At 33.3% G+C, this 23,589-nt stretch overlaps 1 protein-coding gene across 2 annotated transcripts in view; it reads left to right on the top strand.

Annotated features, from left to right (window-relative positions):
* galene (potassium two pore domain channel subfamily K member galene) overlaps positions 1-23,589 on the top strand; it is a 340,051-nt gene that overhangs the window by 300,402 nt on the left and 16,060 nt on the right. The window contains exons 6-9 of one of the 2 annotated variants that reach the window (XM_089645484.1): positions 13,108-13,233; positions 15,805-16,001; positions 16,908-17,060; positions 21,973-22,421. In XM_089645484.1, the coding sequence (XP_089501610.1) occupies positions 13,108-13,233; positions 15,805-16,001; positions 16,908-17,060; positions 21,973-22,421 (925 nt within the window). The remainder of the gene's footprint in view (positions 1-13,107; positions 13,234-15,804; positions 16,002-16,907; positions 17,061-21,972; positions 22,422-23,589) is intronic. The other variant, XM_089645485.1, reaches the window with a different exon arrangement.

The raw sequence follows: 23,589 nt of genomic DNA, 5'->3' as shown, positions 1-23,589 counted from the left end.
GGGCCTTGTGCGGGAGATCTAAACATTTTTTTAAAAATCCAAAATTTTTTGTGGTAAGTTGTGGTACCTAGTAGCAACTTTTTTTCAACTTGGAATTCGAAAACAAAAAAAAAGTTAAAAATCGATACACCCTAATGTCTAGTATTATTAGAACATGACCAAGCAATCTCAATAATGCGACTTTTCTTTGAAGAGGCATTAGTTTAATGTTTAGCCCATATCGGATTGTTAAGCTTATTTTTAAACAACTTCCTAAAACGACTAAAACACTTAGAATTGTACTTTACTTGAATATTTTTTATTAGTATTTTATACGAATTTATCAAAAAATAATGTCAAGAATACTTCGTCATGTGCATGGTAGATAAATGTTCCTTTTCAGCAATGTTCGCCAATTTTCCCTCAAAACTGCATGCCACGGCAAAGTGAATTCACTTTACACGGACAAGTGCTTCCGTTTTCCACTACTTACGCACGTTCAGCCGCGCCGTACAAAGTCACTCCATTTTATCCGGTGAAAAGTGAATTAAACTACATACTGCTATTTTATACTATGAAAACGTTCTCTCGCATGCGAAACTGGGGCACCTCACGAAAATATCCAGATAACACAATGAAACTGCCACTGAAACAAAGATAAAGTGATACAATTTTCTTGGAAGTGCACGTATGTTACTAGACCTAAAGCAATTTTAGCAATACGCAGAGTGTGAAATTGATCAGTTTAAACATTAAAAAAATGGTTTTTATATAAAGTTGTAAATTAATTTATCGGTTGCAAGGTTTTTATAAGCTGTTAGAGTTGGCCTTTCTACCGCGTGGCAGATTTTGCGATACTTATTTAAATTCGAAATCCTTTGTCCCAAGCGCAAAAGTGAGAATTTTCTTAGGGGAGCTTAAAGCTAAAAGTGCCTGCACTCGTGTATTCAGAAATGAGGAGAAACGGAGTTTTAGAATTTATTTAAATAGCGCATTTTGAACTTAAGAGCTTTTGGCAGTTGTTAGCGCCTTTAAAAAGGGAAATTTTGAGAAAATTTAACCGAATGTGTTATGTTTTGAGCAATTCAATTACATTTCCATGCCCTTTTCATTCGTTTTCTTTGGGGTGTATTCAATAACACAGCTTTAAATCCTTTGTAGAGCGAAGGCAGTTAGTGCTTTCGCTCCATGAGTTTTTAACCTATTTTGAAAATTCTTATTTTAAATAAAATGGAATTTGTCACTTGACGAGAAAACAACATAATGACGATCGTATAAAAAGCAGGTAAAATGGTAAATTTATAAAATATTCCACATATTTATTTAACTTAATTTAACCATTTATGCCCGCCTTCCAAAATATTAAACCGACAATCTTCAATTCGTGTTTAATACAGTGGCAAGGCTGATAACCGGGTTCTTTAAATATTCTCACATTTCTGAACACCTTCATAACCTTCCTTGGCTCAAGTGCCCTGAAAGAATCCAGTACAAATGGTGTTGGATGTTCTTTAAATCTATCGAAAAAATGGCTCCACACTACATCTCTGAACTATGCGTCCCGGAAAACATTGATTAGAGTCAACTTTCAGATCAGAAACATCATCAGCTATAGGCAGAGGTTGCACTTTCAGGGTATCTCGGCCTAAGGCTTGGAATAAACTCTACCTGGAACTTAAGACACATAACAAGTACAACAAAATTTAGGTCTAAACTAAAAACATACATCTTTAGGCTAACATACCTATATACTAAATATACCTGCCCGACAGTAGCATTCTTGTATTGCCTACAATATATCCTAATCAAAATTTTCTTATGGGTTTATATTATTCGAAGCCTACATTTACTTATCGATCTGTTGCATACCAAGAGACGAATCACATTTGGGAAGGTAAATTCTAATCAAATCCTTGTACTTCTATAAGGCCCAACACGCTCATTAAAAAACATAAATATAAATTAACCAAATAAATACCAGAATTAATAATAGCATTTCCAATTACAAGTGTTCCAATTTTGCGTCCGAACTATATATAAATTTCTCTACTAGACAATGAACAGTGATAATCTCAAGTGACCTCTAAGGTAAGTATGGTCGAGTATCTATATTATTTACCTTTCTAGGAGGTAAACAGATTGTAATATATGTCCATTAGCAGCATCACGTTCGTTGATAAAATGCAATGCACTTATTGTTTTATATTAGTGATCGAAGAACCGGTGGATGCAATCTTTTAGCCGTAAGTCGATGAGATATTATTATAGGCACATACATACAAAATAAGATTTTTAAAATTATTGTATGCATTTACATAATTTCGGAAACTTGTAACATAAGCGAAAAACTCTACAGCACAAATCAAGACCCCAAAAAACTTATTTTTAATCAATTTGAGCATTTCGGGACTCGATTTACAAGAAAACGATAGTTTTTTTAATTTTTTTATTTATTTATTTATAATGTATTACAAAAAACATGGTAAGTAACACATTATTCCCAATGAGTTGAGATAAAACTCATTACGGGAAGTACAGACACATAAAATACATTTTACAAGGATATTACACTTTTAAAAAAATACAACATATTGAAAAGGAAAAGAAAAATAAATAAAAAAGGAAAAATACATTGTTAAGAATAGAGATTTTAGAAATACTGAGAGACATCTATACACATGAAACATAGTAAACCAACATATGAAAGCGAGCGAAAATTCACTGGTTTAAAAACATTTTCAGGAAATAATCTTTAAGCGTTTTAACTAATATTTTTTTGTTAGTTACTGATTGCTTTATTTCATTAGGTAATGCATTGTATTGTCTATATGCAATATATTGTAATGAGTTAATACCAAATTTTGTTGTGTGGGTAGACGATGCTAGGTGTATTAGATTTTGGGACCGTGTTTTGTGCTGGTGTATGTCTGAATTAAATGCTGGTTTGATGTTAGTGTGTGAGGATCTATGTATGATTTGTAATATTGTACAAGTGATATTGTATTTAGGTAGAACCGTAAAAGGAAGTATGTTTGTCTTTAAATATATATCTTTGATATGTATATCCCACGGTAGACGGTAGATATTCCTTATTGCTCGATTTTGAATCACTTGTATTTCTGATATTTGTTTTTTAGTAATAGTGCCCCAGATACTAACTAAATAACTCAGATGGGAGTGAATCATCGCATAGTATGTGGCCCTTAGTAGAGATGTAGAAAGAAGACCTTGGAGTCGGTACAGTACGCCGGTTATTGGGGATATTTTAGATTTCACATGCTCAACATGGGAATTCCACGAAAGTTTAGAGTCTATTAATAGCCCTAAATATTTCGTGACTTCTATATTTTGGAGCTTCTCAGTTCCAAGTGTGATATTCATTGGCACATAATCCTTATTACCGAAAGTTAGGTAGTGCGTTTTTTTTATATTGAGGCTCAATTTATTGATACGCAGCCAATTAGCTAGAATTGAGACATCTACATTCATTTGAGACTCCAGGTCACTCAGGCTTGTACTGTGATAATAGATTACAGTGTCATCCGCATAAAGTTGGAGGTTTCCAGAGATACCACATTTAGTTATGTCATTGACATATAGCAAGAAAAGCAGAGGCCCAAGAATTGATCCCTGTGGCACTCCACATGTGATTTTACCTAAGCCACTCAAGACACCTTTGACTTCAACAAGACAAAATCTATCAACTAAGTAGCTTCGGAGGAGATTTAGGGGCTTCCCAACAATTCCCAAATATTCCAATTTCTTTAAGAGTATTTCATGATCGACCGTATCAAAGGCTTTTTTGAGATCTATAAATATGGCTGCCACATATTCACCCTGGTCTATATACTGTTGAAGGTTGGAGATAAAATCAAATGCGGCACATTGAGTACTAGAATTTTTCCGAAAGCCATATTGTTGTGGTGTAAGGATATTATTCGCAGATATGTATTTTAGGAGTCTATCTTTGATTATGGTCTCAAATACTTTTGAAAAAACCGATAGAAGTGATATAGGACGGTAGTTAGAGATACATGTTTTACAGTCTCCTTTGTGTATAGGTATTATCTTCGCTAACTTTAATTCATTTGAAAACTTTCCCGAGGACAGTGACCAATTAAAAAGTTCTGTAAGGTGACCCGCTAATTCTTCTTTACAAGTCTTAAGAACTGATGGTGTTACTCCATCGAGTCCCGGTGCTGCTTTCAGCTTAGTTTTAGAGATGATCCTCAGTACCTCATCTTTGTTTGTCCTAGCCATGTACAAGGATTGGCAAGCCTTCGGTTCCACAAAAACGGTATTACAGTCATCCGGGAATGACGGAATGGTAGCTGCTAGCTTTTTTCCTATTGAGAGAAAAAACTCATTAAATGCGGATGCTATTTGGCTCGGATCCTTAATTACGCAGTCATTTACCACGAGGGATTCTATTTCGTTAGTTGGTTTATGTGTTCGGTTTGATAGAATAGAGTTTATGATTTTCCAGGTTTTAGTGGGGTTATTTTGGTTTTGTTGAAAGCTGTTCGCATAATATTTGTGTTTTAGATTTCGCCTATAATTAGTAATGGTATTTCTCGATCTCTTTTTAAGTGTTACAAGAGTAAGATTACCAGGGTCTTGTTTCCACTGCTTGTGAATCTGGTTTCGTTCTTTGATTAATGTATTTAATTTGGAATCAAACCACGGAGTATTCAGTTGTACCCGACTTCTTAATCCTGTTTTTGGTGTAGTTGTACCTGATTCTATTGCCTTTTTAATGTGATAATTGAAACTTTTAAAAGGGTCTTCTGAGTTGCTTAAGTTGATCGTGAAATTGTTATCAAGAAGATAGGATTTTACTGACATACTGTTGATGATAGGTCTCGTAATCCGGGATTTGGTTCTATTATTAAAACATTTTTTTAAGTTGTTCTTATAATCAACAATAAGTATATTATGGTCACTAAGTGGATCATCAATATTCGATATAGTAGTCTGAATGTTTTGCCTATTTGATAAGATGTGATCTATTAAGGTGCAGCTTGTATCAGTGACTCTCGTGGGAAATGTTTTGTCATGTATTGAAAAATTGTAAGATTGTAAGATGTTGCAAAAATTTAATGAAGAATGTGTGGATATGGATATGTCAATGTTAAAGTCTCCGAATATTAATGTATCTTGTCTACTTTCGTTCAGTATTTTTTCTAGATGTATTATAAAATCCTGCATATTTGTGTTGGGTTTTCGATAGATAGCATAGATGTTAACTGGTTTCCTATCACTGCTACTAAGCGTTATACCTAAAAAGGAATTTTCATTTGAGAAATTTTCAATAATTGCACACTTCATAGTATCAATCACATATATTGCTACGCCGCCTCCTCCTTCGTTGGGGCGAGAAGAAAAAACACTTTTGTAACCATTCAGGGAGTAAAACTTTTCCTCTCCAATCTTAAGCCACGTTTCCGTAATGACGAGCACGTGTACAATGTACCGCGAACTTCTTACTTTTTCTTCGATCTCATCAAACTTATTACGGATGCTTCTCGCGTTCATATACATTATTCGTAGACAGTTCGTCACGGGATTATAATTCTCGATGGTGAGGCACTTATGCTCATGTATGTTACACTCCATAATCTATAGTTGCAAGGTCGTTCTTGAGTGCAGCGATGTAGGCCGGGCAGTTGTCCCTATCTCCAGTTGAGTGATCAGCAGGCTTACCAAATCTGGTGCATGTCGCGCAAACTGGTTTGATGGTGGAATTTGGGCAGGACTCACCAGTATGATTCTGTTGAGCACAATGTCCACATGTGGGTTTGGTATCTCTGCAATACTTGTATGAGTGACCAATCATGTAGCATTTGGTGCAGACAGTAAGGCCAATAAAATCTCGGACGCGGCAAATAGTCCAGCTTATAAATACTTTCTTTTGCTCGACTAGAAATTTACGTACGGTAGCGGGTACTGCGTAGATACGGTGACAAGCGTTACCTGTGCGAGCACCAGCCAGGTGACTTAGTTTACAGCCTGCAATAGTTTCTTCAATGTCTTCAACGTTGGGAATACCAGTGAGAGCCATCCTTAAAAAATCTTCGTCGGTCAGGTCCCGGGGAACATTAAAGAATATCAGTCTCGGTAGACGCTTTGACGGTAGTCGGGCCTTCAGTTTGCTCGAGTTGTCGAAGCAAGGTGCATTTAATAGCTTTTGTTGTTCGCCCGTGGTTGCCGTATTGATCAGGATGCCTTTATTTCTTATTTTTTTTATTCCCGTGACCCGAACGCCTAGTTCAGATGGCCGAATTGTATCTTCAATCATTTTTTTCGTACCGTCACTGTCCTTTGTGGCGTCCGCATCCGTTGGAAAGATGCAAACGGCAGGTCTTGGTGGTCCGACGCGATGTCCTTGTTGAGTGATTGGTGGGGGTTGGTGAGCATCATATGGCTGTTTTCGGTCGATGTCAGCAAAAGAGAGGGTAGCCTCCGTTGCCACTACCACTCTCCGCATTACAGGCCCGAGATCAGACTCTAATTGTATGATTTCAATTTTTATTTTTAGTTCAAATCAAAAAATGGTTAAAAATAATCGACTCCAAACATAATGTAGATTTACCGGTTTTCCGCTTTGACTACAAGATTCCTCATACCGTATGTATATTCATTTATTTTTTCTATTTTTACAAATTGATTGAATATTTATAGTAAATTGTGCTGTAACCCCTGGTCTGTCTCATAAAATATTTATTTTATAAGTCTGGGGTTAACAAAATGCTTGGGGCTTTTTTGTGAAATATTAGCTCTGAAGGCTTCTTTAGCAGGTTATATGAATTATTCTGGACCTTGACCTTAAGATAACGATAGTATTTATCTATGTATCGATCCCTGCATTATCGACAGCTATGTGTAACCTTCAAAGTCTATAGGATTTCATGGATTATTTATAAATATAATAATATTATAATAATCTAAAAATATAAATATTTCTGGATATTTAATAGGCCTTTTGTTTTGGTGGCAATGTTGTTTTAGCATCATCTTAAAGAAATTTATGTCATTGAGGTTAGAATGTCATTTCTCATATTGAAAAGTTTATTATTTTTAATTAAAAAGTTGTAAAAGATCTTAAATTAATTAATCACCATCATGAATAAAACATCTTGTTGTGTCAAATTAATTAATCACCATCATGAATAAAACATTTTGTTGTGTTATATCCGATGAAATACACTAACTAAGACTGCACGTTGCAGTTTATGGGTATATGTACCAAGAAATAATTATTTTATTAAAAAGGAAATTTAATATTCAAAGGTAATATACGTGAGGTACCATTCAAAGTACCATAAAAAAACGTTTTAACTTGGCGTTTTTGTTATAAAGTACAAATCATTTGCAAATACAAAACCTTTAAAAATACTGTGTTCACGATCAGCGGTACACTTCATACTAGCTAAAACTCAAATGCTTGTTAGAAGCAATTACAGCCAAACGCATCGGATAAAAAAAATTGTAGCCAATTATGTGAAATTTATGTCAGGCTAGCGGCGTACAAAGCTAACAAAACCTGGAAATAATCACTTGAAATATGAAATTAAAATTAAAAAACGGGCTTGAAATATTTGTTAAATTAAAAAAAAAAGAGTTTTTATTTTCCTTCTATTTACGGACACAAATTTCTGAAGAGATGAGTTTTCAGTTTCAGTCTGAATTCTGTTAAAATACTTTAAAATACTTTCTCTCCCTACGACAAAACAAGAGTTTTTAGTTTCTTGTACGAACTTACTTATAAGAAAATTTGGATGACCGCACCGGAGAAACCCTTTTACAGTGTGGGTCTCGAGGGGTTAAAAAAATTAAATAAACCCTGCCGTTTCTCTCTCCTTCCAACGCCAGTGCTCCGAAACTGCATTCAGGTTTAAGGAATGCTCTTCTGCCATTCCTTTTTATATTTTTCCTTTTTTCCTTGCCAGTCCTGTCCTTTCCTTGCCTCGTCTTAAACCTTTGGAAAGAAGTACAGCACAGAACAATGGCTCGTGTGGAAAATTTGAGAGTCCTGCCCTTTGTGCGATTGAAAGCCGCACTGAGACTGGGAATGTTCAGGGTGTTCTTTAGACAAAGAGTGGAATACTAGAACATTAACATTACTAAACTAGGTGTACCTAGTCTTATTGGATTTTCTAGAATATTATTTGTTGTCATGATTTTTTTGAACATTTACCAAACGTTTGCCTGACTTTAAACCCTTTAAGCCTTTCAATTAGATCTTAGAAAAATTATAAATTAGAACAATTGGAACCTCTGAAGGACAGATCTAACCGGTTCATAAATTATAAAAGAATTTTTACACTAGGGCGGAGGTGTATGATTTTTTTCGTCGTTGGAAAGGAAAATAATCGTTGTTTCAGTTTGTATCAATAATTTGTACTTGATTACGTGGATGGAACCAAAAAACGTGTCAAAGTGTATAATTATAAATATATTTTTATTGTATAAACGGCATTAAAAGTGAGGTGACTGTTTTCTTACTAATTCCCCACACAAAAGGTTAATGTTTTGTAAATATCGAATTCTCTCAAAATTACAGACATTTTGAGTTAAAATGTTTGGGTAAGTGTTTTCAAACGTTTTTATGTTTGATATTAAAAAAAATATCAATATTTATTTCAAATACACACATCTCAAAGATAGTTGTAACCTGATTCAAAAATAGTTTTTCTTTTAAAATAAGAAATATATAGCACATTTTAAACACCTCTGTTACTCGTAAAAAAAAAAAATTTATCTTCCGTTCATAAATAATTCTGTTCAAAAATGATTTGCCGTCTAAATTTACATTTGCTTTCTATGATAATAAAAAAAAAACATTTTCAGAAGAAGCAAGCTAAAAAATATATTGAAATAACTAAAAAAACGAAATAGGTTTGAGTTTAGTGATTTCAGGGTAGTTACATCTATGCTCTTTTTAGAAAGAAAGTTAACTGATCTGACAAAGGTTAACCCTAATACTTATTAATGTACTTATTTTTATACATAAAATTAACATAGGGATGATGTCTAAGGAACTGAAAAGAAAAATAAATTACAATAACGAGATACACGGACACGGAACGAGAAATTCTAAGCAAATTAGATTGCCAACAAGAAAAAAAACAAGCACCCAAAAATCTCTGATGTACCAGGCCGTTCAACTCTATAACAAAATCCCGAAGGAAATTGCTGTGATAGAAAATATTAATAAGTTCAAAAATGAATTAAGAAAATATGTCTATCTCAATTATTAATGTTTCTTTTTTGTGACTTTATTGAAATATTTAAAGAAAGATTATGTTTGCCAAACAATGTACATGTTTATATGTTTATAAAACTATTAGCACACACGAAGATGTGAGCTAACTTAAGATTAATAAATAAATAAAATAAATAATAATGAACAGAAACTAAACCGATTATCCGTTGAAGTAAAGCGATATATACTTACTGTTACCGCAAATTCGTATTCATACATTTCGACAGACAGGTCAACGAAATTTATTATCTTTTCCGAAAAAAATGCCAACCATTGATAAATGGGATATTTATGAATACCGTTAAAAATGTGGAACATTTAAAGTTTATTTTTTTGATAATGATTATTCTAATAAAAATATAGGATTGAAATATATTCATTCACAGTTATTGATTTTTAAAAATTATGTAAAACCGTACGTTTCGAAACGGTTCCAATTGGCCACAACAATATCATAACATAGAAAACGCCACTGTCTGGTACGACTGCTGTCACAAACGTCGCTCGGCGTGACGTCAACTTCACCGAATTCATGAATAAAAACGAACATGTTGGTTTTGTGGCAAATCAAAAATGACACATTTTAAATCGATATAGAAAATAAATAAAATAACAACATAAAAATAACTTTATTATCATCATTTTTGTTCTTCGTTTTTTATAAATTTAAAATTACTCATCTTCATATCTCTTGTGCTTTTAATGAAAAACCTTAATGAAAAGCAATAAAAAAATATAATTATAATTGGATTTCTATATATATATATACGGAGACCAAAATTTCATTTACACTTTTTACTCAATGTAAATGTTTTACTGAAAGTAAGTCAAGTACGTCCATTAACACCATGTATTTATATATTATATTCACGTCAACTTTTGAAAAACCGTCTGAAAAATACTAAAATCGTGCAAAAATGTATTGCGCTGTATGAAATATAGTATTTTTGAGACTGAACAAAACATCATCTATTTTCAATGTAATCCACCGCAGACGAAATCTTTCATCTTTTTGTTATAAAATTGTTCTGCAGTAAGAAGTTTTATTTCATTGGAACGACTTTCTCATGCAAAACATATTTGATTGTTTTATTCCTTTGATACGTGACGTATTTTTACCGAAGGTTTATTTATCAAAAATGTACATCTGACAAAATTCGCTTTGTGGAAGGTTTTCAATTTGCCGATATTTTAAATCTTGTGGATTCGAATTTTGACGAAAGCGTAAGGATGTATTGAAATGCAGCAAACTTTATCATGAAAGCTTTATTTAGTTTCGAAATTTCAATGAAATGAAATTTCGAAGAAAAACGAAATTTCAATGAATTTTGTTATGTATTTTGTGCGACGTGGTGCATCGACACCACGTCGTGTAACATTTTAAATCGGGCCGCAAACAATTACAATCTTTATATAAATGGCGATAAGGTTTAAATTCCCACTTAACAACAGCCGCCTGTTTTGATTTATACGTAAAAAACATCACCCAAAAATGTGTTTTTTACTTTGCAATGTTAAATATTTAAATGATTTACGATAATTTTCTCACATTATGCAAGAAAACCATTACCAAAAAGTGGTTCGTAAAAGGGAGATTTTGAATATTAAAAGCAGTTTTTATTGGCCCGATACTTTATTTTTTTCTGGACTCATAAAAAGACTTAAAAAACGCTCAATTATTTCAAAGGCCAAAATGTGTTCTACTTGCAGCATCTATACATATTCCTGAACGACCAAATTTTCAAACCAAAAACACACTTCTTAATGCTTCGCCCTGACAAGAGACGTATTAGAAAAAAAAACACAGTACTCAACAATATTTTTTGGAATAAGTTCAAAAACATATTTTACATTTTCGTACCTACCTAAATACTAATCTTACTCCCCTTTTCGAGTTCTCTCCATGTTTCATTTATATTTCTCAAAACTCGGTGAATTGCTTGAGTTTGAATTTTCCTTTAGCGACATTTTTTTGTCTATAACGCCATTATCATATTCTCAAAAGTACAATTTTTTTCTTGTTATCTCTATATTTTTTCTTTTTTATGTGTATACCGCCTAAGAGTCTTAGCTGACCACAATAGCCTGGAGCCAGTGAGTATACGGCATTCCTGATTGGGGTATGTTGTAAACATGTAGGTAGTGAGGAGAAGGAGATGGAAAAGAAGGAAGTGGTGAAGTACCTGGCTATTCAGAGCCATCAAATATGGTTTAAAGCTAGTTTAAGCAACTTTTCGAAAGACGGGGGTCTTTCACCAGGGCGATAGTGAAAGTAGTTCTTACTATAGGACTTATCGCAAATACACTATACTATTGATGTTTATTAATAAATTTTGAAATAACACAAATTAAACAAATAAATTTGCTTGATTCTGTTAAATATTATTTAGTACATTTTTAGAAGTGTTTACATCCTGAATATTGACGAAATCTGACTTTAATACTCACAGGTCTTCATTACTACTCTTCTGAACAAAACCATGAACTATAAATAGAAAATGTACGAAAGAGATTTATGCGTTATCTGTATCATTGTCCATTATTGTTTCCATCCGTGTTCTTAATTGGATTTCTCGATTTCTAAAATCCTAAATAAATAAATACACAAATAAATTAGTAAATAAAAAAAACAATTAATTAATTCACAAATTACTTAATTTTAAAAATAAATATTTACATTTACGACTGTGTTGAATGGTTTATTTCAATGAATGATAATTTCCTATAGACATAATCGTAAGTTGTTGCTTATTTTATGCACAACATAAACCCTTTAAATGGTACAATTTCGGAATTTCATAGATGCAATATCCTTGATATTAGTGTAAGAGATCACCCATGGGTTGCACTGGTTTAATATATCAGATTACCCACAGATGGCGCTTAGCGGTAGAGACCGAGGGGATAGTAAATAAGGTTGGAATCTCAAAGTTGCGGTGCACATTATTATAACCGCTTGCTAAATAACATGTTAGCTGTCAATATATCGCATTATAAGTGTTTTGTAGAAGCGGGAGTTTTATTTAAGGTAACTTGCTCGACGCTCACATTTCATTTATTTCTGGTTAACGTATTGTTAAAATCTCAAATGTTTCTAGAGAAATCCCTACGAATTTTAGTTATTTATATTTAAGATCAATATAATCAGAAACTTATCATTAAAATATTTTATTAAAAGGGTATGAATTTTTTTTTTCTAGATGATGAATTAGTAACTTCCCACAACACATAACTACTACTTAAAAAAAATATATACTTTTCAATTTCAAAAATTATATTATTTCCACCGTATAACTACACCGGCGGCCGACATAGTCCAGTGGTAACGTATTGGACTGCCATTCCGAAGGTCGCGGGTTCGAACCCGGCGTGCGCAAATAAATTTTATTTGATTAATTTGTGTTATTTCACAATTAATTAATTAAAATAATATATAGTATATTTGCGACACGTTCCAGAGTGGAAGATACTACCAGTATCGCCCAGGTGTAAGACCACCATTCAGAATTGAAACGTTGCTCCAAATGGCTTTAGCCGTGTTTAGTGACTAGATATGAATAGCCAGGTACTTCCCCACCTTCCTCTTTCCCTTCCCCACTTACCTTCAGCCTCACAACATCCCCCAATTTGGGATGCCATAGTCTCACTGGCTCCAGACGGGAGCAGTTGAGACTCTTGTGAGGTATTCAATATAAAAAAAAAAATAAAAAAAATAAAAAAAAATAAAAATAAAAAAACACCCAGTTTTCAGGTATTAACCCCGCAGTAACGCCGGGTAAAAAACTGGCTAATTATTGGAGGTATAAAAGGAAAAGGTGAATTTGGAATATTTGAATTTTTATACCTTTTTTGTTTTGATTTAGCGTTCGCAACCGACCAAGATCCCAGTCCTGCAGGAAACCGGCAAGAATATCACAGAGGTCTGGAGACAGTGGATTCGCGGCGATTGAGAGTTTACCATCCTATTCCTATTCTGACACCGAGTTGAGGTAACTTACAAATACAATCCTACAGTAAAAGAAATACGTTTAAGAACATTATTTACAATTGTTCACTAATAGAGGGTAGTTAACACTAGTAAACAAAGCTGCTTTCAAGTTTCAACGCCCTTTTTCCGGAAGCATTTTTCGTTTTTAACCATTGAAAACACGCCACAAACAATTTAGCGTCTTCCATTATTTTTGACAGCCTAACAAATATTTAAAAGCTCCATAACTCTTGATGGAAAATAAATTGCGAGAAAACAATAATGTGAAAACGAAAAAATGCTTTCATATTTTAAAGATCATTGAAACACACTTTTTACTGTAAGGGTACGTATTAATATAATAAAGTAAGGTATTTATTTTACAAAGTCTAATAAATGAACGGTATAGAGATAAAAAATACCTGTATTATAATTTTGGCAACAATCCTTCTGAAATACAGGGTGTCCGGAAACTCGTAGTACAAGCGGGAAACTGGTGAATCTACATCACATTTGGAGTCGATTTTGTAGTATATATTTTTTTTATGTGAGCTTTCGTTATCGAGTAAATCGAGTTAGAAGTTGATTTTTTTTTTAAATTTTTTTTTTAATCAAATTTTTATAAATTATTACTGAAGATCAAAGTACCCAACTAATTAAAACTATTTGAAAGTAAAACAAATGAAGAAACTCGGATTTGAAGCATTATTTTGAAATCACCCTTCATTTAATCCGGTGTAATCATAAAATATTTCTGCTCTGCAGGGTTAAAACATCTGTTGTTCAACCCTAAATACCAGAAAAAACTTTAACCCTAAAATAACCGAAAAATATATTTTTTTGTTTTTTTTTTTGTGAAAATGCTCAAATCAAAAAACTTTATGTTTATTTGGGTTCCCCATGTGGTGTAGATTCTCCAGTTTCCCGCTTGTACTACGAGTTTCCGGACACCGTGTATATTCATTTAAAATAAATATATTTTACGAGTGATGATTGCTCGTTTTATAATGTGGTAATCGATCACCAAGTAACTTTCTTGTCAGAAGGTAGGAATAATAAATCTTGTGGGGTAGTTCAAAACTTGTCATTATTCGTACTACGCATAAATAAACCACTCACGTACTACGGTATAAGTTACAAACGCGACAGTCAATGTGGTAAAGACGGGGAATACAACAGTCATACGCTTTTATTGCATAATTAATAGCATGCTGTTTCTTTCATACTCGGTTGTCTCTTTCATACACATTTAGACAAATGTTTCTTTTCGTAATAGTGTCAGTATAAGAAATTTTACGATTTGGGATTTCAACACCAGACTAAAGATATATCCATCCTACATCGAATGTCAAGACACCAGATTCCTAGTTCAAATATAAGCCGCAAGACGTCAAAAGTTTCACTATCCCTCCTTCACAATTTCGCATCCTTCTTTGACAATACAGTGACATTTTTGTTTATTTATGTAATATCTTCTCGGTGGTAGCTGCATTCTGTGGTTTAGTGGCTTATTTTGTTGGTAAGAACTTATTATTATTGCAGTGCCATTTTTATAAAAATGCCATATTTTTTTAAATTTAGTAATACATTAAACCGTTTTATCAAGTACACTGATATTGTCATTTTTTGTTTAGTCTCGTAATATTAATAACAATCAATTGAAGATATCAATTTGTTTAATAAAATAGTGACAAGACAAAATTAAATAAATGTAATATCCACAAATAACTATATTTTTTGTTAAATTATGCAAAAACTCAAAACTTTGAATTTGAAATAAAAACTTTGTTTATTGGTTGACAGTTAAAATAACAGAGATCAATGGTTTTTGTTGCTTGTGTGGCACGTAGCGCCGTTTTGTTGAAATTAAACGTTGTCCAAATCAATACCATCTAATTCCGGCTATGAAAAATCATTAATCATCTCTCGATAGCACAATCCATTCACCGTAACTGTTGCTTCAGCCTCATTTTCGAAAAAGTAAGGTCCAATGACTCCGCCAGACCATAAACCGCACCAAACAGTCACACGTTGAAAATAAAGAGGCTTTTCAACAATAACTCTTAGATTTTCCGAGCCCCAGATGTGACAATTTTGCTTGTTGACGAAGCCACCGAGTTGGAAATGGGCCTCATCACTCAATATGATTTGCATTTGATTCACTCAATTTCTCTTTTAATAATTTCAATGCGTTGTTGAAGCGTGTATCGTTCCATTTTTATTAAGAGCGTAGTTTCTACCTGTCAAATGCCAAAAAATGACAGCTTATTACCTTATTATTATTAACTTATTATTAATACCCTGTATTACAATCTTAATTAACTAAAATCAATTCCCGGTTAGTGGAGAATTATTCTCGTGTCTAACTGGGTAGTTAGTCAATTTGATAATTTATTTATAATTATTTATTAATATATTTTTTAATGTTGTCCTATACTAAGCAATTGTTTTTGTGTATGGGATGAGATATTATTTGTTTTTTTTTAAAAATTAAAACTTTTTATTTTTATATATTTTTTTTTGTTAATGTTTTCAGTATGTTTTGAATTATTTGTATATATTATTATTATTTTATACATAATGTTGTACCCAGGTACAACGACGAGCAGCCCCGCTTCTCCCGCGGCCGCCTCCGCGCCTCACAAGTGTCCCGCTTTAGCGACACCGCAGCAGGCGGGGCCGGGCCCTCGCGACACGAGCACCCCTCACTGGGCAGCAGGGGCGGCCGGGGCGGCAGGCAACAGCCAGTTAGGAACCAGCGCTCGCACAGCCAGGCGCCCGTCAGGGGAGGTTAGTAGAATGACAATTATTAGTCAAGGCCGCTGATGTGTTTTTAGTTGGTTGAGAAACTGGTCAGTTATAAAAATGTACTTAATCAAACATACTCATTTCGGTATGTACGGAAGTGAGGCATAGAACTGGAAGATAAAGGATGAAAGTAGACCGAATGCTGTAGAAATGAGATCACTGAGGCGTTTGTGTGGTAAAACCACGTATGATCGTGTGAGAAATGTGGAGATCCGTAAAGAGTGCAAGGCTGATGTAAGCGTAATGAGTAAGATCAAAAAAGGGATACTAGATGGTTTGGGCATGTAGAGCGAATGAGCGAAGAAAGGAGTGTAAGGAGAATGTACGATGCAAATGTGAATGGTAGCAGAAGTCGGAGACGCCCGAGGAAGATACGGCACGACCAAGTGAATCAGATAATTGAGTCGGGCCATGTCAAGAGTCGGAATAATGAAAGAGTATGTATGAATTTGAATGAGGCAAGGAGTGTGTGCCAAGACCGAGTTGTTTGGTGGTCCGTCCTCTCTGCCTACCCCTGCAGAGAAACAGCGTGATGGTTAGTTAGTTAGTTAGTTACATATTTTCGTGATTTTTCATTGGTAATTTTTCCCGTGAGCCAGTTTTGTGTATATAAATTATCTCATGGTGCAAGAAAAATGTCTACTTTTTAGCTTTGATTGTGGAAAGAAATAAAAAATATCCCCGCAGCTCGTTTCAGCGATGTTTTAAAAACATATTTTGTGTTTTGTTCGTATGTAATAATTAATTATTATTAATCGCGGGATTTTGAATTAACTTCAAAAGTTAGCATTAAAACTAATTACACCAATGAATAAGGTTAGTGAGCCTTTTGAATTAAAATGCAAAATAATTTGTGACCCAATTCCTGATCTTGTGGAACACCAATAGGCCCACCTTCTCCGCGAGCTACCTCTTTGGATAGGCGACAGAAAAGGAGTTCTTCAGAAGCCAGAAATCCAGAGGTAGAACCACGCACGTCAGCGCGTACTTCGGTTCTCTTTAACAAATATGCAGAAGATCCTGGATATGCTGGACCTAAAGGTAACGTATCAAGATATATTGTCACTGTTCATAGATAAAAAACATTTTTCTCAGGAGGAAAAGGATTTTTTTATTTAAATACAAAAAATAAAAATAAAATTTATACTGAATCAAAGAACACCCGATATGATAAAGCATAATACACATTGTAAGTATAAACGGTGGAATGTATTAATTTGGTTAAGAGTTTTATTGACTTACCCCTTTCTTTTTTCCTTAGACAGAATTATGAATTAAATTCCGTCCATTGAATATTTGAGCCTCAATTTGTAATTCCTTTTTATGGGTTACGAACAGAATTTATCGGTCAGTATGTTTGTTTCATTCAGAACTAAATCTTCTCATAAATTGAAATACGGCCTTCGATAAATCAAAAGGCAATACACTTCGCTTCCAAAATGCTTAAAATATTCCAGAACTTTCCGATGGCAAGAAATAATAATATTATTTTTCCTAGGAGAAATAATACGACAATGAAGTCAGTGTAAATAATGTATTTGTCGGGTAATCTCCAATACCGATAAATTATTATTCATGGCACAGAACATGGCGGCATTGTGTATTTATCGGGAGTAATCGATGCCGAGCAAATAAGCTTAAATAAATATTTTGATACAAGTTAGTTCTGTTTATTCTCTTCTGTTGCTGCGTTGGTATCTTCTAATGCTGAATTAATTCATTTCTGAGATCATTGAATCATTAAAGAGGATACCGAAATACATTAATGATTCTCAAAAAGTTTGTCCTTTTAATGTGTCTCTTGTTAAGGAGTGAGTTTGTGCAAGCAAACGACTAATGAATGAGTTTTTATGCCATTTAATCGTAGAGTATGAAACTCGACTCGCGTTTGACTTCACAGTCCCCACCAGCACTTTCTCAACCACCTACAACAAACTTTTCTTCTCCTCATTCCCGTGGCCCGTACATAGTGTGAGCTCGAAAAACCGAGCAAGGTAAAACCATTCATTCTATTGAATTTGGTAAATTCCTATCAATTAGCAAAAACATTTCGATTAAGCCTAGAGGTGTAAAAGCTGAGCGTCAATTCCGAATCCTCGTAGAATTTCTCACGGTGAAACCAGCCAACAATTTGATCAAAAACTTATACACATATTCAAATACTAAATTCAAGGGCATTTCACTTTAAATAGTCTTGAACTTTTAGTCCAATCATCTTCTCAAATCGTCATAAAAATCCGCCTGTTCACTATTTTATTTATAAACTCTACAATACTCAACGCCTCTGAAGTAAATTTTTTGGGAGTAACATTTGATAGTTAGCTTCAATGGTCGTCCCATATACACAATAAAGTTAATAAATGCGAAAAAATGTAAACATCATTAGATCATTAACTCGCGTTTAGTGAGGTGCTCACCCTACTTGTATCAAGTTTCTTTATAATGCTTTTATTTGAAGCCATCTTGACTATGCCTGCCCACTTATTAGTACTGCATAAAAAAATGTACTAATACATAATGTAAATTTAACAATATTCAGTCTGAATGTTTGCGAATAATAAATGCCCATAATTCCCTTCAAGTAGTTTTTTATGATCTTCCTATTTAAGGCATCAACTATTTGTCGAGAATTTTTTTCTTAAATGTTTAAATTTTAAATGTCGTCAGGTTATTCCCAAAGTCTCATTATTCAACGACTCATCACGTTCATATTCTACAATCAGAGCTCGAGCTAAGCCTCTTCCTGCCACCTATAACAATTTTCAGTCTCTCTCAGATCTTAAAATTATCCAAAATGAACTTCTTCCCGTATACAAAATAAAATGTAGGTATAAAGTCACTTTATCTCCAACAATTTTAGAACAGCTCGGCATTTTTAAAACCATTCCAATCTCCCGGCTCATACTGTTAATAATATGTTCAATTACATTGTTTCGTCTAAATGGCCCAACTCCTCTCTTTTATTTACTGATGGCTACAAATCTCTAGATTTTCCTAACTGTGTTGTGGGTATTAAAGTTTACCACAATAATTCTAATGACAGAACATTTCATTCAATTTCAAACTAATTTTAAATATTTTCAGCCAATCGCATTGCAATAATCGAATCTCTCAAATATATAATAAAAAATATTTTTTAACAATCCCTTGTTCTATCTGATTCTCTCAATTAAATCCAGTCCTCTTCTTCATCCTGATGCCTTACTCACTGCTCACTTTGTATGCCTTATTTGAGTGCTGAAAGCCTCCATTCAAAACTCTGGTAAAACCTAAACTCTAATTTGGATTCCTGGACATGTTGGCATAGTGCGAATTCCTTGGCAAAACAGTAGCATCCAACCATTTTGTGACCCTCCTAAACCACATTCCGCTATATAACATTTTTTCCATCCTCAATGATAGATCCCGCAATGTTTGGTTAGAGTATTGGCACATTTCTAGTTAATCCAGGGCAGCCTGCTATACCTCAATACAAAGGATTATCCCATAAAAAGCGTAGTTTAAAAATTCCCACATTCCTCTAAAAAATAAATTTCTTCACTTATTCGAATGAGGATTGGGCATTATTCCATTCCTTCTCACTTTTTTTTTAATTTGCTTGCTTGACTCCTCAGATTGTACATTCTGCGGTCTAGAAGTGGGAACACATCATATACAATCACATATTTTTTGGTTGTCCCTCTCTAAACAAATATCCTCTTTTCTATCAAGTCTCATCTATAAATGTCTCACCTCCATTCAACACCACATGTCTTTTAAGTCTGAATTCGACTCCAATCTTCCATATAATTTTAAAATTTTCCAATTTAAACAAAATTAATATTTAAATTCATCATCCCCCTCTCCATTATTTGAAATGATGGCCTAGAACACCCTTGAAATGCGAAACATTTGGAAAAAAACCGGAGGGTAAAAAAGAAACCGTAGAATACAGTGAGGGAAACCGAAGACATTTCAGATATAAAATTAAAAGATGGATTAAAGAATAAACAAGACAATATTATGAAAAAAAGGTAATGTAAAAGAAAAATAAAATAAATATATGTAATACTCACTTCACATATACAACCATAATTTTCTCCATAATTTTTTACATAGTCTTTATTTTTGTATTTTATTTAATTTTTTTATTGAATATTCATGAGTTTTTAAATGACGGACTGAGCACGGGTAAAGCACCCAGTGTGGCTCACTTTATCAAATAATCTTTGAAAATATGTAAAGTTATTGTATATAATATAAAATACAAGAAATGCCATGTGGACGTGTTTCGTGATCTAAAAGTCACACCATTCTTTGTCAAAATTTCCAATACAACATTGTTTTTCATCCATAGAGCTACAATTAGAGGCGCTACTTTGTACGAAACTTATTCGCGTAGACCGGATTCGGTAGTTTTAGTTAGAGCGTTGGGAGAGTTGAAGGTCTTTGTTGGAGGAGGTAAAAAAGCGGAACCTATTTTTTCGCTTCATGTTTCATCTAAATATATTACAACTATGGTTCCATGATCCTTATAAAATTCAAATGGAATGGCAGGATGTCTTTATGTGGTGGTTCTTGAAATCTGTGAATATAAATAAATCAGGTTAAATATATGCATTACATGACAAAATTTTGATTTGTATGAAATAAAAAAAAAACACATTTACTATGCAAATATAGTTTTCTTTAAAAGATACAATACGATAATAGCGCCTTCATCGTATTATCATCAAAAGGTGTATATCGCCGGAAACACATATTAAATGACAAAGATTATATTGTCTTAAAATTGTTATTTAAAGAATTTTAACTTTATGGTAGTGATACCCAGAAAATTTGAATCTCATTTTTAACTGCACTATCTGAATCAATAGCAAGGATCTCAAATAATCCAAATTAAAATATATATTTTTATAAGTACCTCCTAAATTTTTTTTTACAGTCCGTTGTAACGAATCATTAAATTAATATTCTTTCGTCATTGGCTTGGCGATGTTTGAATTTTAATGCTTTTTGTTTATATAGCATAAATAATACTGAATGATGGTTATTTTGATAACCATTTCAGTTATAGTCATTTGAATTCAACCTAATTGTGTATATATATCGTTGAAAGTCGATCCCTTTGTGTTTAATAAACAAAAGTTGTTGATTTCTATCATCTCCGCTGATAAGGTTAAACAATCTGAACATTATCTGTTGTCGAATGGAACATCTGAAAGCTTTGTAAGATGATATTTTACATCTCTTCCTTCTCCCAAAACTTCCGCAATGTTTACTATCCATAAATTGTATAATTTAGAAAAAAAAACAATAATTGGGCTTCGCAAAATTCTCAAATAGAGACCATATTTCTAATTTTTATTTCAACAAATCCAAGAATGTTCGAGACATTCTCAGTACTTTACCCTAAGCGTAAATTGTAATAAGTTGGCAAGTTAATAAATAAGCAAATAAAGTTGATAACAATCACCTCAGATTGCTATTGCTTGCATGGTCCATATACATGGTTTTCGTTACACATAATTTCTTAAGTTAACAACTCTGTGGTGCCAAAGATTTTCAAAGATCAAAAAAGCATCAAGATAATTTATCAATTATTTAATTTAGCATTTTACCAACTGCTTAATTATAGTGATCTATCGACTAAATCAATTTGTGGTTACTTTTGACTGAGTCTTTGTAACGGACTGGTTCCTCTTTATATAATACTTATTATTCAGCAGAGATCATGTTTAATAATGATGGGTAGCTTTACAATAATAATACTGGAGTATATGTACACATTTACTCTCGCACTACTGGTACGTGTTATATAGAAGAATGCTACTTGTAAAAATATATGGAACAAAAGAAGACCTACCCATGTATAGTATTCGGCCTAATCATGTTGTCTCTTTCATAAACAAATGTCTCTTTTATACATTTAGACGTACGTTCATTACAGTGAATTAATTGTTTGATTTTTTAGGAAGGAGTGGAAAAAACATATACGACCCAGATGACATCGACAGTGGGGAAGAAATGATGGCAATGCGCAGTAAATCACTACCAAGACATAGAAGAAACGATTTTTACATAGATGATGACATCAGGCCACATGGAAGAGATTACAGAGATTCGAGAGATGGTAGAGATACCAGAGACTCAAGAGATGGAAGAGATTTCAGGGATGGCATCAGAGGAGATCGAAGTCCGAGGTTTGATAAGAGTCCCAGATTTGACAGAGCAGGACCTTCCAGAGGGTCTACAGATGATTTGGATGAACCAAGAGGAAGAGATGACTTCGGAAGAGAAGATCATACCAGGAGCCAAGGAGACTTCAGGACTAATAGATCAGGAGGAGACCAAAGACAGGGGAGAGATTACAAGTTCAGACATAGCTTGGAAGTAGAAGATGCAAGAAATAGATACAGAGATGTAAGTTAAACGTTAAATTATTTTGGTTAGAGGCTAAAAAAACTGTTGAGAGCTCGCCAAATACGTTGCCTTTTTTTAAACTGTTTTATTTTTTTTAGATTATATTACATTATATAGAAATATTTATAAGGCAAATAACATTGTAGGAAGTACACAATATTCGATAATAACTTATCAATGATATTTGAGAATATTTCAAAAGTGTTCAAGTTCTATTATGTCATTTCAGGTCGAAATAAGCTTCTAGTTAGGCAAATTGATCGTTCTAAGGAACCAAATGCTTGAGTTTTGCGTCGTGTATTATTCTGTAATAATTATTGGTTTTTAAAATTTGTCTACTAGCCCCCTTAATAATAAACGTGTTTACTTTTGCACAACTGACAAACAACCATTTACCATAAAAAAGAATGGTTGTTTTTTCAGTTGTGTAAAATCAACAAACGTTTATTAGTAAGGACCTAAGTGTGTAATTTAATGGGACACGTCTTGAGTCTTGCGGAATTCTCAAGCATTCCCACCCATTAAAAAGCATTTTCATTTGTGTTGAATTTGTCCGAAAAAAATTTAAAAAGCTCGTACAAATCCTTCGAAAGAATCAATCCTCAGCAGTCATTCTCACAAAGAAGAATATAATAGTGGTTTCTCATAACAAAAATATAATTTTCTAATTCTAATGCAAATTTACAAAAAAAAAATTAAAATGCGCCTTAAAACATTCAATGATATTGAGTTATCATTGAATCACTTCAAACTCGTGTTCAAACCTCATAGATTAAATTAGAGCGCGTGTTTATTTGTTGTGTCCCCGTATTCAGAAATTCTATTTCGCAATCGATTTCAAATAAATATGTTGAATTTTTGCTTCAAACGAGTTCTGTAGATAATACAAATATATTTTAGAAGAGAATACAAATAATAGTAGCTGCTTCAAATAAACTTGGCCAACCTCCTACGGGAACAAGCTACAAGGGAGAGTAGCTGTTACAATATTATATGTAGTATTCCCGGAATCCCAGAATATCAATACTGTACAGTTCTTAGTTACAGTTCTAGTTTCAGAACGGTATCTTTCGAGAGTAATTTCAAATTTTGAGGGAAGGGACGTTGAGACAGTGGACTTGGCAACCACTCTCAATACACTTCTGGGAAAGTTAGTCCCATTAGACTC

This window comes from Hesperophylax consimilis, chromosome 22 (genome assembly GCF_061612785.1).
Source record: "Hesperophylax consimilis isolate HC1 chromosome 22, BYU_Hcon_1.0, whole genome shotgun sequence".
NCBI classification, from domain to species: domain Eukaryota; kingdom Metazoa; phylum Arthropoda; class Insecta; order Trichoptera; family Limnephilidae; genus Hesperophylax; species Hesperophylax consimilis.
This window is presented reverse-complemented; position numbering and strand designations above follow the sequence as displayed.